This window comes from Notamacropus eugenii, chromosome 3 (genome assembly GCF_028372415.1).
Source record: "Notamacropus eugenii isolate mMacEug1 chromosome 3, mMacEug1.pri_v2, whole genome shotgun sequence".
Classification (NCBI taxonomy): domain Eukaryota; kingdom Metazoa; phylum Chordata; class Mammalia; order Diprotodontia; family Macropodidae; genus Notamacropus; species Notamacropus eugenii.
The window spans coordinates 420,867,517-420,887,046 of NC_092874.1; the positions used below are offsets into that span (position 1 = coordinate 420,867,517).

At 43.7% G+C, this 19,530-nt stretch overlaps 1 protein-coding gene across 1 annotated transcript in view; it reads right to left on the bottom strand.

Moving 5' to 3' along the window:
- VOPP1 (VOPP1 WW domain binding protein) overlaps positions 1-18,779 on the bottom strand; it is a 190,851-nt gene extending 172,072 nt beyond the window's left edge. The window contains exon 1 of the mRNA XM_072598200.1: positions 18,192-18,779. Within this exon, the coding sequence (XP_072454301.1) occupies positions 18,192-18,248 (57 nt within the window). The 5' untranslated portion in view covers positions 18,249-18,779. The remainder of the gene's footprint in view (positions 1-18,191) is intronic.
- Between the last annotated feature and the right edge of the window lie 751 nt (positions 18,780-19,530).

The following is a 19,530-nucleotide window of genomic DNA, read 5'->3' on the forward strand; positions in this document are numbered from 1 at the left end:
TGTCATCTTTAAAGAAATTATCAAGGAAAACTGCCCTAATATTCTAGAACCAGGGAGTAAAAGACAAATTAAACTGATGGCCTCTGGAAAGAGATCCTAAAAGGAAAACTAGGAATATTATAGCCAAATTCCAGAATTCCCAGGTCAAGGAGAACACACCGCAGACAGAAAGAAACAATGATCTTTAAGTACTTAAGAACTGTCATGTGAAAGAAGGAAGAGTCTTGTTCCGTCTGACGCCAGGGCGCAAAGTAAGAGTAATGGATATATAATTGCAAAGAACCATATTCAGGCTTGATATGAAGAAAAATCTTCTTAACAATGAGAGATCCCCAGAAGTGGAGAGGGCTGCTCCAGCAAGGAGTAGATTCTCCCTCCCTGAGGTCTTTGGACAAAGGCTGGATTATCATTTGTTGGCCTTGGGTCCTTTTTTTTTTTTTGTCATGGATCCCTTTGGCAGTCTCATGAAGCCTGCCATATGTTAGGCCCTGGATAAATGCTTCTTGAATGGCACTGAATGATCAGCCTTATTTTGCAGAAAAAGCAACTGGGGCTCAGGCTGTTTTGGTGTTTTGGTGATTCACCCCATGTTACCCCAGGATAAGTCAATGGCCAAAGTTCGAGCTGCTCCTCAGGTTTGCTTAGTCCTAGACCAGAATTTTCCTCTATCCTAGGAATCCTTTCTAAGAAACTCACCTCACTGGTGTGCATGGAATTCCCCAAGTGGGAAAGCATCACATCACCATAGGGATAAAGGTGTTTTCTGAACACTTTCTGACCCTTGAGGAAGAAATATGAGAGGGGCAACATCTCAGTGTGAGGAGCCCAGCAGGCAGGAGATGCTAGTGATCATTCTCCTAAGCATCCAACCAGCAAGGTAAAGCTGATTCCTCCCCTTTGAGGGCCATAATTAGCACACCCCAGGAGAGGCAGCTGCTTCAGGTCACCTCCTGAGTAACCCACCTGCAGTCACCCTAGACTTCCTGGGTGACTCATTGGTCCTGAGCAGTAAGAGAGCACCTCACCTTCCCGAAACTATTGCCAGTTGCATTGGGGTGATGGGTGGGCAGCAAGCTGAGAGCAGGAAGGTTGAGGAAATTAAAGTATCAGGAGGTCAGTTTCCTGCGGAGCTCCTTAAAACAATTTGAAAAATGTTTGCAGTTCCCCCTGAAGTAGCAAAGTCATGAAGGGAAAATACAGCTGCCTTTTAAGGCAGACATTCCCTTCCTGGAGAACACTTTACTGGCATACCCCACCTAATGTGGTTAATTGGTTCAATGAAAACATCACTAAAATGACAGGGAGCAGTCAGTGCCATGGGAACCATGTTATAAATACAGGAGACACATTCCTGAGGTGGCAAAGGGAGAGATGGGGTTGGAGGAGTTGGGGGAGGGTAGGGCTGGTGAGCCAAGGTGGGGATAGCCCAAGCAGGGTCAATGGAATTGCTGGAGGATCCCTGAGGGCTGGGAGGACTAGAAGAGACCCAGGCAGGGGGCAAGTACAAAGCAAATCTAGGGGCATTGTTAGTCAGGAGAAGTCCCAGGGAGCAGAGCTCAAGTAAAGCCCGACCAAGAATGGTATGTCAGGGAACAGTTGGACACCCTGAGCCTGTACAGGACAAGGCAGATGGTTCAGAGTAAAGGCAGTAAGCAGTATAGGGAAGACCCCAGTTCAGGTAGTGTGGCAGACATTGGCATCGAGAGCAGTCAGTGCAGGGCACTTGTGGGCATAGGAGGGCACAGCCAGAAACAGGGAATGTGGACTTGTGTCCAGTGATGAGAATTACTGTGATGTTATAATGGACTTTCTTTTTTTAAATTAAATTTAATTGGTTTTTTTACATTTTAAGTTCTGAATTGCCTCCCTCCTTCTTTCCCCATGCTGCACTAGAGAAGGTTGCCATATGTAAAATTGTATTATGCATCCTTTTATTTATCACCTCTTTCTCTGAAAGTGGATAGCATCTTCCTTCATAGGCCCTCTGTAGTTGATCTGAGCATTTATAATACTCAGAAGAACTTGGTCATTTCCAGCTATTCCTCAAACAATATTGCTATTTCTGTACACAACGTCCTTTTGGTTCTCATTTCACTTTTCATTATTTCATGTAAGTCATTCCATGTTTTTTCTGACAACCAGCTCATCTCTTACTCCAACACAGTCATATGCTACAACTTGCTTAGCCATTCCCCGATTAATAGATGTTCCTGCCATTTCCAGTTCTTTGCCAACACAAAGAAAGCTGCCATAAATATTTTAGAACATATAAGTTCTTTTCCACTTCCCCTAATCACCTTAGGAAATATCTAATAGTGACATTGCAGGATCAAAGGGTAAGCACAGTTTTAAAACTCTTTGAGTATAATTCCAGATTGTTCTCCAAAATAGTTGGATTAGTTCACAGTCCCACCAACAATAATGGACTTTAAAAGGTGGAACTTTGGTTAGACCATATAAATGCAAAAATGTGGTGCCATTTCCAAGTCCCTGTGTCCACAGGTAACAAGAGCAGGCCACCTGAGAAAGTCCCAGAGCAGACAGAAAGGCCAGGGTTGAAAACCATAGAAGCCCAGAGGAACATCCCTGGTGGCACACGCAGGTCAGGGGGTCCACAGTCCTAGAACACCAGAGAAAGCCCTGAAGATCCAGCACTCTGAACCTCAAAGATGCAGGGTGGGGCCTAACCCCAGACAAAAGAAGCCCAGGGACCCCAGGGTGAGACCACCAACAACCAAAAGCCTAGCAGAGCATAAAGTCTGGCCCTGGCACAAAGCCCCAATTTAGGAACTAAATCTAAAGAGATACATAAACATTGAAAAACACCTTCATAAAAAATTAGCATGAAGCTAGAGATCCCTCAGAAGGACTGAATAATTCCAGAAGAACTACAAGAAATTATTTGAATTTTTTTTTTTAAATTTCTACAAAGATCAGTTCTTCATTCCTCATGTAATCTCAGCAGTGGATATAGTGCTGGGTATGGGGTCAGGAAGTCCTGAATTCAAGTCCAGCCTCAGACACTTGGTTTGTGACCCTGGGCAAGTCACTTAATGTCTGTTTTCCTGAGTTTCCTATAAAATCAGGATAATAACAGCACCTATTTCAGAGAGCTGTTGTGAGATAATATTTGTAAAAAGTACTTAGTACACTACCTGGCACATGGTAGGCACCATATAAATGTATATTTCCTTCCCTTTCCTGCCCAGTGGTGCTGCTCAGTACAATGCAGCAGGGCAGTTGGCAGTGAAGCTGCTGGATGACTCTGGGGGTCACCATCACCTTCAGCCCCAATGGCACATCGGGAGGGGGGAGAAGCCTATCTGTTTGCTGTGACATACAAGCAATGACCATATACCTTTCACCTGGACGAAAATGCATTTTCCTTTGCAGGTCCTGCCCTGATGAATGAAATTTTCTTGGCAAGTGAAAGGTAGGTATAACCACTGCTCACACATCACAGTGACCATAAAAAAGAGGGACAAAGGAGTCAGACTGCGGGGAAGACCCTGAAGTACCTTCCTAGCATTTCCAGAATCTAAGTGGCAGACAGATGGGCAAGAAGCCCCTGAAAGATGTAGCTAGATCAGTGAGCATTCCTTCAGGTAAAACTTAGTATTTTTCATTTGTTTAGTTTTCATTATCCAGGGGAAATAGTGTGGCCACGAAAGGCAAAATGATTTTATCCAAACATTATTCAAACTTTTAACTTTTTTTCCTTTTCTCTCTTCTCACTCCTCTCTCTCTCTCTCTCTCTCTCTCTCTCTCTCTCTCTCTCTCTCTCTCTCTCTCTCTCTCTCTCTCTCCCCTCCCTCCCCTTTCTTCTCTCTCCTCTCTTCTCTCTCTGTCTCTCTCTCTGTGTCTCTCTGTCTCTGTCTCTCTCCTCTCTTCTCTCTCTCTCCTTTCTTGCTTTCTCTCTCCATCTTCCCTCTCTCCTTTCTCTTTTCTCTCCTCTGTCTCTCTCCTTCTCTGTTTCTGTCTCTCTCTCCTTCTCTCCCTCTGTTTCCTCTGTAACATGGTTTGGAGTAGATGGTTTCAAAGCTCCTTTACCTCCAACTCTGTGATCCTAGGACTGCTACCTTCGTGAAGCCCCAACCTGTGGTCTTTTTACCAGGCAATGCAACTTCAAGACCCCACATCTCTGATTGGATTTATCTTTAAAATTCCTCTCCAGATTATTCGAGAACCGCAATAAATTCAGGCAATTCCTGTTCTAAAATTTTGTCTCTAGTATATTTTAATATAGAGGCTGTCCCAAAAGTCTCTATTAGTTTCCTTGTTACTAAATTAGGCATTTAGAAGGAACACCTCTTTCAGAACCTTCAAGATCTATTTCAGGGGTGGGGAACCTATGGCAGGTTCCCCACCCCAATTTTAATGAATCCATTTGGGAAGTAGCAGGAAGCTAATTGGAGCCCAAATTGAGGAGAAACAGAAATTTCTAACAGTTAGAGCTGTCAAAAGTGAAACAGGATTCATTTTAAAGTAGTGAGCTCCCCATTTCCAAAAACCTTAGCAGACACTTCTATTTGTTGGGAATATAGTAGAAGTGATTACTGCTCAAGTATGGGTTAGAGTAGAAGGCATTTGAGGTCATGACACCCAGATCTAATGCTGGAAAGGATCTTGGAGAGCACCTAGTCCCAGGTGCTCCTTTTTACACATGAGGACACTGAGGCCAACCAAGAAAGCAGCAGTTACTTACTCAAAGTTATACACAGGGGGTAAGTGGAAGAGCTAGGATTTGAACCCAGGTCCTCTGTATTCAAAGGCAGCTGTGTGGCACAGTGGATAAAAGCCCTGGGCCTAGAGTCAGGAAGACCTGAGTTCAAGTTCAGCCTCAGACACTTACTAGCTGTGTGACCCTTGGCAAGTCACTTAACAGGTATGCCTCAGTTTCCCCATCTGTAAAACGAGCTGGAGAAGGAAAGGGCAAACCTCTCCAGTATCTCTGCCAAGAAAACCCCAAATGGGGTCACAGAGAGTCTGACACAACTGAATGATTAAACAACAACCATTTCTGTCTTCTTTCTTCCCAGTATACTACAATGCCTTTGAGGTCTAATATTTGATGTAGTTTGTAGTATGACCTGTGATTCATGCAGCAGGTGTTTATGTAAAATGCCAGGAACTATTCTAGGTGATGGAGATACAAAGAACTCTCCTACTCTTATTTTAGTCGGAAACCATCTTTTCTTCTAAAGACTTCATATAACACTTGGTAGGAAAAAGCTGAATGAGAAGAACCCATGAGAGATACACAGCTGGTATATACGTCTCATCTTCCCGGCTGGGTTATAATCATCTTCAGGAACGACATCCTGCCTTCTTCAACTCCTTTTTTTATTTATTATTATATCTTCCCACAGTGCCTTGCACCTAATTGACATATTTCTTTAAAATGTCTGTTAAATTGACTCTTGAAATAGACAAGGTTACAATAGTATAATCTTTGCATCAGGATAGATTTGGATGGTTTGGAATATGTGTACAGGGGGTGGGTGTGTCTTATTTTCTGGAAATGAGACATCGCTAGATTCAGAGTCAGAGGAGTTGAATTCAGACCCTAATTCTGATATGACCTGTGCGTCCTTGTTAATTTAACCCATCAGAGTCTCAGGTTCCTCACCTGTAAAATGAAGGCTTTAGACTAAATGATTGCTAAAGTCTCTTTCAGCTCTAAATCTAATGTGGTGGGTGTAGTGACAGTTGATTTAGGGTGCTTTGCTTAAGTATGTAAGTCACATTTCCAAAGAGATGGGTAGATCTGGTCCTATCCTAAGTTAGACCAGGCTCACCCTCTCCACTCCACTCCCCACTTCCCATGGATGTATAACCTTCTAAGGCTGAGCTGGATACTCTGAATTTAAGCACAGCTTCCCAGGGCCCGGATATCTTTAGTCCCAAACTTAGTGATATATTAGATTTAACTCTATTTCAAGTAGTAGAAAATTACTTGGCATCAAACAAGCTATTTTCTGCGTTTCACTCAGGACCTCCATTACAGAAGAGTTACTGCTCCATAGGCTTGCTATGGAGCTGTGATATATCTCCTTCAGAAATTTAAAAGGATATAAAATGTGCCCCACCTTCCCATAACACGGCAAGCTATTAATGGAAAACACCAGGTATTGTTATAATGTCTTTGCTCCAGGAATTCAAAGCATTTAATAGGCAGTTCAAATAAATTCTTGCTATATCCCCTGACCAGCCACTGTAAATTTCTGCATTTACTGGCTTCCAATAATAGATCGCCTTTATCAACAAGGTTTAGAAACGGTGGACTTCAAAAACCTGGAGTAATTATTTGATAATGACGTTAATGGATTGTGAAAGTCTTTCTTAACAATCAGTTTGTAAAATAAAATTGGGGTAGTTTCTCTATCTGTTCTTAAAGAATATTTTATTTTGTCTTAAAACCAAGGTCTAATTGACCTTATCCTGACCTCCTTACCCTACAAATCTCTGACTCCCTCTCTCATTATTTAACTAGAGAATCATAAGATGGTACAACAAGGGAACTTAGAGGTCTCCACCAACCTCCTTATTTTTACTGATGAGGAAAATGAGGTTCAGAGGGGTTATGACTTAGCCAAGGTCAAACAATTGGAAAATGGCAGTCAGAATAGCTAAGTTTAATGTTTTCGAGGGGATACCTTATCTCATTTTACTATCATAACCCTGGAAGGTAGATGCCACTATTATCCCCATTTTACAGAGGAGGAAATTGAAGCAGGCAGAGATTCAATGACTGGCCCAGGGTCCAAGGATAATAAATGTCTGAAGAAAGATTTTAACTTGGGTCTCATAGCTGCCTAGGATTTAAAACCAGGTCTGACTCTAAATCCTATGTTCTACTTACCACACCAAAGACCCAAAATTCATCCTCAGCCCCGTGGACCCCTTGCTATCCTCACAGCCAATCCGCCTAATTTTTTAGCTAATTCTGCCTCCCAACACATTCACCCTCCATCATTTCAATAACACCCTCACTTGAATCTTAAAGTCCTCTATTCTCTGACCTTTCCCTGTGCTACTGGACCCAACATTGGGTCAAATCAACCTCTAAATTAGAGAAAGTTGACTGACGATGACTGACCCTGCTATTCATGTTTTCTTTCTCCAATTTACCATTCTCTGTCATTCTGCAATCCCCTTAATTTATGTCTTTATTGGTCTCTTTTTAATGACAGCCTATTAATCACCCCTCATACACTCCTCCAATCACAGTAGGTCTTTTTAATCTCTTAAATTTCCCAACCCCAAGAGTATCCTCACCCTCACAGATGACATAATCGTCAACTCTTTCAACTTCCCTCTTCACATAATTTTTTAAAAATGTATTGACATTGTTTGTTTTCACATTACCTTCATTTCCAAATATATCCTGCTCCCTCACCCCTATCCTGTGAGTCATCTCTTGTAACAAAGAATTAAAAGTGGGGGGAGCAAGTCATCCACCATGTCTGTCAAGAGATGTCATATTCCATGCCCTCACCTCTGCAAATAAAGCAGAGATGTGCCACCTAATAGTGAATCTGCAGGATCACTTATCTTCTCTCGCTTCCCGCTAGTCCTTGAGAGGAAAATGTGCCTCCTCCTTTCCCCTGGTGCTCTTTGCTGTACCCCACCTTCACCCTCAACTTATAATGTCAGTTCATTTTTCTCCCTAATATCATCATTCTCTCCCTTTTCACTAACTTCTTCCTGTATGCCTACAGGGACTGTTTCTGTGATCTCTGCATTCCTGAAACCTATCACAGCGCTTAACACTTTGTGGTTGTTCAGTTTTTTCAGTCATGTCCAACTCTTCATAACCCCTTTTGGGGTTTTCTTGGCAAAGATACTGGAGTGATTTGTCATTTCTTTCTCCAGGTCATTTGACAGATGAGGAAATTGAGATCAACAGATTACATGACTTGCCCAAGGTCACACAGCTCTAAGTGTCTGAGGCCAAATTTGAACTCTCAAAGATGAGTCTTCCTGACTACTCGATCACAGAAAACAAAATGAAAACTCTGCCCTCAACCCAAGCCAAATTCTCAAAACAGCATGCTGCTGCAAACACTGTTTCCATGCCTTACCACCCCTTGGAACAGGATTCAACTTCCACCTCTCTCTTTAGCTTTTTAACTGACTACCTTTACCTCATTTCTAGCTCTCTTAATGTAGATATTTTTTTCACTCAAGACACATCTATCCTCTACCTTCTTCCTCAGAAACCATACCATTCCTACAGTATAAACTAATCAATTGGGAGGCATGATTAACTCTCAATTCTTAGTCTCCAGTTAGAGCAATTTACTGTTCTGTGTTTCCAGGTGTTTGTCCATCAGACATCTTTTTTTCTGTATATATCCTGCTTGTATTACAAACTCAATCTGTCTAAAACTAAGTTTCACATCTTTAATCCCCAAATGGCCTCTTCTCTTTTTCTGTGTTGAAGCTGGTTATCTAGGAGAATGGTAGATGTCAAAGTCATCCTTAATTTCTCTCTCTGTCTCTGTCTCTGTCTCCCTCTGTCTTCCTCCCTCCCTCCCTTTTCTCCCTCTCCCCTTTCCCCTCTCTCTCTTTCCTCCGCCTCTCTATTTCCCTCCTCACCCCCTCTCTAATTAGTTGCCTTGTCCAGTAGATTAGACCTATGAAGTAACTCTTCAATTCATCTTTTCTTACTATTCAAGTTGCCTTTATCTAATTAGCTCAAGCTTTTCCTACCACTTCTCTTACCTATTACAAGACCTCTTAAGGTGTCTCATCATCTCTAGTTTCTCCCTCTCAACCCATTTTAAATTCCCCAGTCAGATTAATCTTACAGTCTTGGGATTTTTGAGCCTAAAGAATATTTAGTCTAACTCTTTCCCTTTGCCAATGAGAAAACATAAGACAAAAAAATTAAATTAGAAGTTAATTTTCTCTGATTTGTTTTTCCTCCCTTCTGCTCCCCTGCTCCCCCCAAGGTAGGAAGTGGGTTGGGAAGGAAGTTGATTTCTGCCAACTGAAAAATACACACATTCAATTTTTAAAAAGCTAATAGAGTCTGGTAGCAAGAGTTTTCTGCCAACCTAAGGATGGGCTGGGACTAAAGATCAGATGACATGAGATGTATCATAGTGGTAAATGGCTAACATCAAGGAAGTTCTGCACTAGGCAACAAGTGGGCATTGTAGCAGGCATGTATAAAGTATATTATTTTGTAAATGTAGGCAACGTATGAAGGTATAGGGATGGCAGCAGATAAGACTTCAAATAACGAAGCAGTAGATGTCTGAGAGGTCTGGTAATCTAATGGATAACCTAGCAAAATGGAGGGACATAATATCCAGAGAGTCTGGTAGCAAGAAACAGGCAGGTGTCATTATCAGAGTTGGGAGTGAGGGTGGCATTTCCACCAGGTAACTGGAATGCTTTCTTCTGGATAAACTCAGGAAAGTAGGGCTAGTGGGGCAGGATGCTAGTCCCCATATTGGAAAGAAAGTAAGAAAGAGCCCCATTTGTGAGTAACTAGAGAAGTGATAAGGGAACCAACACAGGAGATGGGACCTACGTTGGGAGAACTGGGGTCCAAGTCTACGACTCGATTGCAAAGAAGGGTCCAGTTACAGCAGAAAGGGCACAAAATTAGACAAGACCAAAGATGCTGAGTTATCTTAGCTTCCATCCATTTATCTTTATATTTCCCCCTAGCATTGGTCCCAGAACCTGGCCTTGAGTAAGGAGATTTAGTGGAGACTTCTGGGATATGGCATCAAGGCACCATACCAGTCATTATATTAAGTGACTACTTGCTACTCTCTATAGCACAGTCTTGATCATGTAGCATCTCTGCTCAAAAGCCTTCAATGGCTCCTAATGGTCCACAGAGTCAAGTCCAAATGCCTAAGGTTCTTCCCAGTTAGACCCCAATGTATCTTGCTACCTTATGTTCTACAATTCCTCTTCATGTACTCTACACTCCAGCCCAAACTTTCTTGCTTGACATTCCCCAACTTCCCCTAATGTCCTCATCTCCTTTGCTGACATCGTTTCCTCTACTTGGAATGCCCTTTGCTCAGCTCCAATCTCAATCTCTATCAATATTTGATCCTTCAAAGCCAAAATTAAAAGCCAAACTCAAACTCTCTGATTACCTCATTCAGATGTGATTTTTTTTTCCTCCTCTAAATACATACTTTGTACCTCTTTTGTGACACTGGCAAAATGATAGCGTGCTGGACATGGGAGTCAGAAAGACTTGGGTTTGAACACAAAAATACACTTACTTACAAGTTGCAGTTAACATTTCTGGACCACAGTTTCCCTAATCTGAAAAATGAGCATAATTCTATACAACAGAGTTGATGTGAAGCACAACAGAAGAAATACGAAACTCAGAATGTAAAGCACCACTTAAATATCAGTTATCATTATTACAGTTACATATATATGGTTACTTATACATGTGTATACATATATAATATATAATGTATATACATACATACATACATGTATGTATGTATATATGTGTGTACGTGTATGTATGTGTACATATGTATATATTGTTTTTCTCTCCTACAAGGCAGTAATCTCACAATTTGGCCATCATATTTTATTCTTTTTCTACCCTTCTCAACACCTAGCATAGTACTTTGCACAAACTGTGTATGAAATAAATTTTTTTTAAATGAATGCATGGGTGCTCCCAAGTGCAGATCAATAAATGAACAAGGAAGGAAAAGATGTACTCATCACCTTTGTGGAACTGACAAAAATGTCTCGTTTTCTCCCTTTTTTGTGCTAGGATAACTGGGGGAAGTAGGTTAGATAAGGACAAATAGTGAAGCCCTGGTTCGAACTTTGAGATGAAAGTCTGAAGGCTTCTCAAAGATTGCATGAATCTGGGCAAGTCACTGAAAGTCTCAGGAGAGCCCTAAGAAACTCAGACTAAATTTCAGAGGAGTTGCTGATCTCTATTGGTGGAGGAAATCCTTCACCAAGGGCTCCTTCCACCAAGGACATCATAAAATAAACACACAGAGCAAGGCTGAGACACATAGCTACTGCCCTTCTCCCCTTGTCTGCTTTCACTTGATTCTTGAATCTAAAAAAAAAAAATACAAAGTAAAAACAGCTTCCAAAGGAAAAGAAAAAAGTATGGCTCTTAATGAGAGGAACTATCTACCAGGGCTATCTCAAGTAAATGATGAAATGATGCAAGCCAGAAACAAAAGTACGGGCAATGTATGGTACATCTTACTAGCATGAAAAACCAGTCTCTAGGTCCAAAGAACCACACTTTCAGCACCGCTACTCTAATCCAAGTCTATTAAGGGTCAAAGGTACATAAAACTGGAGATACATCTGGGCAACAGACATGCTCAAGAATCATTTGGGATTATCCTACTCTGGCAAGATGTTGAAGATGGGAAGAAAACCAGTCTGGAAGCTAGGAGACCTGGGTTCTATCTCTAACTCCATCACTAACTCCCTGTATGTCTTTCTCCTTCTCTGAACTTCAGTATTCTATGTAAAACAAGAACATTTCTAGGACTTTATGGCTGACACTGTTCCTTCCATGTTTAAAATCCCAAATTCCAACAGCAAATCATAACAATTCATACAAGTGTTTTAAGGTCTTCAAAGTGTTTTTCTCATAACAAGCCAATGAGGTATCAAGTGCAAGTATTATTATACCCATTTTAGAGATGAGGCAACTGAGGCTCTGAGAGATTGTGGAATTTGCCCATGATCACACAGTCAGTTAAGACAAGATTTCATCTGAAGCCTCTGGACTCCAGTATTAAGGGTTTTGCCTCTCAAGCTGGGAGATATTGACGCTACCCCATCCATCCAACCCCTTGACACGCCACACTTTTTGAGCTGGGCGGCCCAGAGGTTAAGGGCAAGCCACAGCCACGTTAACCAGCTCCTGATGTGGCCCTTACTCTATTTTCTATCTCTTTCATTTACTTTAGACCTGACTTCATGCTTCCATAGGGATCACAGCTCATTGCTGTTTGGCAGAAGATAGTGCCCCTTCCCCCAGTAAGATTCCCATAAAGGTTTTAAAAGGAGAATAACCCTATTAAAAAGTTTCTTCATTGTCCATTGCTCAGATTCCAAAATGGGCACATGAGAGTGAGAGGGGCCGGATGGGATGACACCAGAAGACTGTGGGCCTGGGCAGGATCTGGGCATAAATCAGATTTAAGTGCCCTGTGAAACATCTGGCAAAAGAGTGGCAGGATGTGGAGATATGTTGGGGGGGAGGAAAAAATTCGTGAAGTTTCTTTACTTCTAATTTTAAGCATCCCTGTCCCCAACTATTCCAGGCTTTAGGGAAACGTATACTGATTCTCAAATTCCTCTCCTCTTCCTCCTCCTGGGTCAGTTGTTCATAGCAAACCTGATGTTTAAAAACCCATTCCTAGGCTAAAGAGAACTCTTGATTTAATTCACAGAATCAGAGAACCGGCAAGGATTTCAGAGCTGACCCCTTCATTTCATAATTCAGGAAACTGGAACTCATGGGAGGTAAGGGTGCATGTAATGCATGAGTGGCAGAATTTGAACTAGAACCTGGTCTCCGGCTCAGTATGACGTTTGCTCTACTAATCCTCCAGGACATGCAAAGCAGCCTCACCCAGAGATTTCTACTTTCGGTTAACAAATTAGCATCAAGCATTTATTAAGCAAAGTGCCAGGCACTGTACTAACAGCTAAGGATACAAAGAAAACCAAAACTAAAAACAAAAACAGGAACTCACAGTCCAATAGATGAAACTAAAATGCCAACAGATGTATACAAGTGAGGCTTCACAAATATACTTTTTTAAAAAAGTTATCAACAAGCATTTTTTTCAAGTGTTATTGAAACGACCTTTGTAAGGGAAATAGCTGTTGAAGCTCCTAAACTCCAGGCCAGAAAGCATTCTGCAGGGACTACAATAATGTAAATGCAAAAAGCACGGAAAGGGAGAGAAACTCCCAAGTACCTATAATGAGCAATCTTGGGCCCAGATACCAGATGGCCACAAAGTCTACCTCCATCTTTTCAGGAAGGTGTGGGATATGGTAGACACAATCAAACGAGATTATTCTACATGGTTGTTCTGCTATCGGTCAGAGCTCCAAGGTTCAGTGCTGTGGGAGGCTCCCTCAAACACACACTGGAAAACTGAGATGAGACCACTAAAGCTTGTGTTTGTTCTCCTTTTTCAAAGAGGGAAATGATGACATAACTTGCACTTGACTTTGTTTTGAGTGAGGGAGGGCTGTGCGGGTCACCAGCCTTACTTCTCCTCCAGAGCCATCTGAATCCAGTGATCAGATATTCATCAGGTGACTGGAGATGACCCAGGATGAGGCAATTGGGGTTAAATGACTTGCCCAAGGTCACAGTTAGTGAGTGTCAAATGTCTGAGGTAAGATTTGAACTCAGGTCTTCCTGACTCCTGGACTGGTGCTCTATCCACTGCAACACTTAGCTGCCCCTATGTATGTATATATGTATGTATTTATCACCTATTATATGCCAGGTACTGTGTTAAGTTGTTTTTTTTAAAAATTATTATCTTATTTGATCCTCACAACAACCCCGGGGATTGGTGGGGTGGATAATATTATTATCCCCATTTTACAGATGAGGAAACAGGGGCAAACAGAGGTTGAATGACTTGTCCAGGGTCATACAGCTAGCATATGAGGCCACATTTGAATTTCTGACCTTCATAGGCATTCACTCTGTGCACTGTCCACCTGCTGACAAGGTATTACCTTATCCACAAAGCCTTCCCTGTTCCCCCAGACAGAAATGTTATTTTTCTCCTCAGATCTCTCTTGGCCCCTATATTCAATCTGTTATTGTGTTATTCAATCTGTTTGTATCTGTGTGTGTCTGTGTGTGTGTCTATATGTCCTGGCTCACCTCCTAGATTATGATAAGCTTCATGGGGATATCTCTCCTACAGCCCAGCACATTACCTAGCACACAGTAGGGATTTAATAACAGTTTTCCCCAAATCTCTACTCACTGATAAAAGCCCACATTAGGGGCTGAATCGTCCCTAATTATCTGATAAGCAAACACATCCTACCCCAAGGTGTCATTTTTACGGGAGCTCCAAAATCCCCACCCTGTGAGATCTAGATTTCACTGTCAGTTAAAATGTAGGAGGCAGTTGGGTACACACTCAGGGAAGAATTGTGGCCAAGGCCCAGAGGGGCTACGGAGGCAGGGGGACAGGAACAAAGGAAGCGGACAGTTAGACCTTCAGCGTCTTCTTACCAAACTCCTAAGCAGCTTAAGAGTTCGCTGGGAGGAGAGAGGTCACTTCTGTAATAATACTCAGTCCTCAGGTTGTAATACTATTGTCACCAACCTGCTCTAGCCTCCAGAAAGGACAAACCAATGGGGTGAGGTTCCCAGGAGCTGGTGGTTGCCATTCTACATGAGCAGGAGTCCCACCCCAAGTCTACTGGCTCCAGGTCCATACGACATACATTTCGTGTCTGTGTGTGCTTCAGCATTAGTTTTTAAATCTTGGGCATCCTTGTGCCTTGTTGGTGAATGAACTTCTCCAGAGCTATAACTAGCAAGTTTTTGTACCAGAGGAAAATGACACCCCACAAAACACCCTTAATTCAGTTGAGGGGGTAGATACTTGGATACCGCAAGTCTGATGCTAGAAAGGGCATGAGGAGGGGAAATGAGTTGGGATTAGAACAGGGAAACATTTGTTGGAGAAAGGGGTAGCTAGTAGGGGATATCATTTGGATAACTTTATCCCTATTAGCATGGCATAGTAAGAACATAAAAATGTGTTTTCATTCATTCATTCATTCATTTCTATTTTAATCATGCTTGCTAACTAAGTTCTTTAGTCAAGGGTAGAAAGTACTACCAGCAAGCTCCTCTAAATTTCCTTACTCTGGGTCTAATCCCCAATTACCCAACCTTGGTTAGAGATCCCATTAGACTTGGGCTTCATGGAAAGAGAACAGAATCTTCCTCAAAACTCTACACTACTATGACTAATGTGAAAATGTGTCTAATAAGAATGTATGTGTAGAACCCATATAAGATTGCATGCCATTTCAGGGAGGGAGGTGAGAGGGAGTGGGAGAAAATTTACAACTTCAGGAAGTGACTGTACAAAACTGAAAGCAAATTAATTTGAAAAACTCTATGTTACCACTCACTGCTTTCACCTATAGCAAGTACAAGCAATTTTATCGTCCCCCTCCCTTATTTCTTACCCCTATTTTATGACCAGGGCTCTTTTCCTGTAACCAGCATATTAACAGTAACTAATACATTGGATTTAAATGATTGATTTCCATTAAAAATCATGTAAGATTTTGGGTGGAGAAAGAGATGGAGAAAATTATACCCAGCCTAAGATCTATTTTTACATGCATGTACACATTTGCAATACATACCCATATATGAAATATGTGTATATAATATATCGTATATAGTATGTAGTACATATAACATATAATTTATGTGTATATTGTGTATATATCTATACAAAACCTCAAGTATAAGACTATAAATAAATCCCATAAGAATTCCAAAAGTATTTATCTACATTACTTGCCTGGAGTCAAGAAGGCTCAAGTTTAAATCTGGCCTTGAACAATTGCTAGCTGTATGACCTTGGACAAGTCACTCAATCTCTGTTTGCCTCAGTTGCTTCTTAAGTAAAATGAGGGTGTTGGACTACTTGGTCTCTGAGATCTCTGCCAGCTATAAAACCTAGGATCCAATTAAACCCCTACTATTTGCAAAATATGCCACTAGGTACTGGGGATTCCAGGATAAAGACTGTTACTTTACACTGTTTTTAAGTCCCTAACCTCAAAGGTCTTCCATTCTACTAAGGGACACAATATGGAAGCAGATATGTGTCTATGAGAACACTTCAGGAAAACAAAGATCAACATCCTCTAAGGGGAAATCTAGAAAGGCTTCCATTATGACCCAGCACCTGAGCAGAGTCTTAAAGGAAGCTAGAAATTCTAAGAATGAGGAGAGAGGCGCATTCTAGACTCTAAGGGCAGGCAACACTAAGGCCTAGGGTCAGAAGACAGGAGTCAACAATTAGCTGTGCAGTTTGGCTGGAACACAGAGTACATGAAGGGGAGTGATAGAAAATAAGTCTGGAAAGGTAAAGAGGAGCCAGATTGTGAAGGACTTTAAATGCCAAGCTGAGGAGTTTGTATTACCATCAATTACAAGCTGTCAACACAACAATCCACCATCATCCAGGATAGGGCCAAAAATTCAATCTTCCAGAAGTTCCCAAAGAACCAGATGTTGGGTTTTGTTTGCCAGCCTTTCTTATTTGGAGGGTACTATCATTGTACTGCTTTGCCCTAGAGCTAGTTCTATCATTCCTTTCAGAGACGGCTCTGGTGTATTTCCCACCAATAAAAATACTTTGCAAAAGTACTGTATTCCTGATAAGAAAGACTGTGGTAGTAGTGGTATAACTTCCCTTGGAAGGAGCTAATGGGTAGACTCAAAGTAAAAATAATGCTAGATTAATTCACCCAAGGCCTAAAATGCAACATATGCATGGATGCATTAACACATACATACAATAAAGTTTCATGTAAACAATTGCGTCTCCTTTTTCTTCTTGGTTAAAGTCACCTGTAAATTCACTGAAGCTATAAGCTTTCTAGGTTTTCAAATCTTAAACAACCAGACAACACTAAGCATGCACTCAGGCGTGCGTGCGCACGCGCGCGCACACACACACACACACACACAGATTAAAAAAAATACACCAGGAAGGCATTTTTCTACCCAAAACAAAACAAAACAGGGAAGTCTTTGATAAGAACGAAGTAGGAGCATATTGTCAGAGCTTTGTGGGAGAAACTTTTATGGCAACCTGCCTGGTTTAAACCAGATGGACTAGTCTTTTTATGAGAACTAAGATTTGCTCTCAAAATACAAAAATATTATTATTTTATGAGGGAGAAAGGAGGGGAAAAACTAGTCCTTTGCAGAACGAACTCAGACCCTCGCAAAAAGAAGGAAAGTTTCCACAATCTTCCCCAAGGGCTTTACCGTTCAGAATACAGTAAGAGTTAGGGTGCCCCTCCTTTCCCATCCTGTTTGAGTTTAGATGTTAACTATTGCTTCATCTGAAATGACTGATGCCGAGAACAAAGTTAATTCAGCCACTCCATCCCCACCGCGTTCTGGCTCCTGCCCACTTTAGAGAACACACTCCATCAACAAATGGGCAGGTGTCCAAACAGGGATCCAACTTCCAAGCCAGCCCTAACCTCAATCTGTGCGCAGGCCTTATCAGATTTAGCTAGGAAGCTTACAACCTCAATCCGTTCCAAGAAAGGGAACGTGGCTCAATATGTTCACTACTTAAGTGAGTCAATTTCCACACAGCAACAAGCCTTTCTTCTATTTCTGTGCCGGTTTCTGGCCACGTTCTCAAACTGGCAGCTCTCCTTTTTAAGAAGTATGCAGGGTTGCTTAGTGGGGGGGAGTTTTCCCCTCTTACTTTCGTCGGAGATAGGTTAGCAGAATCCCTCTGAAATTCTCTAACTGTACACCTGCTCCACAGGAGCCCAAGGTGAACCGACCGCACCGAGACCAAACGAAATTCAGGGCACGTCACTTTCAATAGGAGGACTTCCTAATAACCTTATCCACAGATTTGCTCCCCAGGATGCCTCTGGGGAGATAGTAGTTCTTCCCCTACAGTCCCTAGGTAAGATAAGGCCTTTCCCTATCCACCTTCCCAGCTCAACATACTCATTTCCAGGCTACCTCCAGACAGATTTTCCTTTCCAAAAGGTTCCTGATTCCTCCGCACTGGAGAGGACAAACCCAAATAAAGCAGCATGTCCAGCCAAGAGGTAGCTGGCTACAAGGGAGGAGAGAGGAGTCGGGGAAAGGGTCAGGCACGGCAGACCCCCTTTCCAGGGTGTCTCAGCAGTGACTCTAAGCTAGGCTATTCAGCGGCTGGCATTTGTGCATCTAGATATCGGTGCCTCCGGTGAGCCCCGGTTTCCAAACCAACGCCCCGGTGTCCTCGAGGTGGGCTTGTCCCGGGCGATCGCGAGGCAGGCAGCCGGTCCCCGAACTTGCCACGCCACCGCTCCTTTCTGGGTTATTGTTTGCGTTTCCAGGACACATCTGCGAAGGTGATCGGGCAGCCCCGGTCCCCAGTGCCTACCTCCAGCAGGAGCCACAGCAGCAGCGAGAGGAGGATCCTCCACGGAGCCGGCTTCATGGCTCCTTCTCCGCTCCGGTCCCGGCGGGCAGAGAAAGGGCGTGCGGCTCTCCCCCTGGTCCTCCTCCGGCTTCAGAAACGCTGGCGAGCAGTCCGCGGAACGAGCCCCCTCATCCTGTCCCCGGAGGGGAGGGACGGTGGGTGGGAGCAAGCCTGGGAGCCGCCTGCGTGCCTCCGGGCGCGCCGCCCTCGGGAGCCGGAGCCCAAGGAGAGCCGGGGAACGGAGCGAAGTCCTGGGAGTGACCGACGCGGCTCCGCTCTCCTGGCAGAGCCAGGCTTCCCCGCCCCGCGAGCGCGCGTGCGTGTGTGTGTGTGTGTGTGTGTGTGTGTGTGTGTGTGTGTGTGTGTGTGTGTGTGTGTGTGTGTGTGTGTGTGTGTGTGTGTCTGTGCGTGCGCTGGCTCTTGCACACACACACACACACACACACACACACACACACGCACACACACACACACACACGCAGTGGGCGTGCACAGTGCAGGGAGGAGGCGGAGAGCCGGCCCGCTCGCTCTTTCTCCCCCCTCCCGCGAGCTGAAGCCGGGGAGCCGGCTGGCACGATGGACAGCGGAGGCAAATGTGGGCGCGCCCCGAGCGCGCGAGGCCGGAGCCCGCACCGTGGGCATGCCGTGCTCGGAGAGCTCGGGGCTACCCAGACACTCCCTCCCGGGGCGAGGCTGGGATGGGGTACGGGGAGGCCGTCTCCCTCACCGAGCACCCTGCGCACCGAGCGCACTCTGCGCCCCGGACCTGGGGACAGGGAAGGTTGGAGGGGACCGGCGGAATCTCCAGACGGCCAGGGCCAAGGTGAAGGAGGCCCGAGCTGGGGGAGACAAGAGGGGGAAGGTCCCGGAAGGGAGATGGCGGGAACTACTTGGAGAAGGGCCGGGTAGGTGAGCCAATGGATGGGTAAAGCAGCCCCCTCAAGTGCCAGGAAGAGTGGGCCTCAGGAGGGCAGGAGAACCCCCCTCCCAGCGCAAGAACGAAATGAACCGAGGAGGCAGATGGAATAGGGAGCGGCAAGGATTCCTCAGCATCACTCCTCTCTTGGTTATACCGGGGAGGTCATACTTCCCGACCTCTCCCCCCACCTTTCCTCCTGTTGTGAGCGACGGAATACACATATCTCGAGACCCCACCGGTGAATGGGGCGAATGCAGCAGAAGAAAGAAAACAAAAGCAGATATTAGGAGTATGGAGATGGACAGGTGTGTAGTTCATATGGGAGCTGTCCCTGAGGACACAAATATTCCTTTTCTCCGATTTAGATATTGGAATCCATAG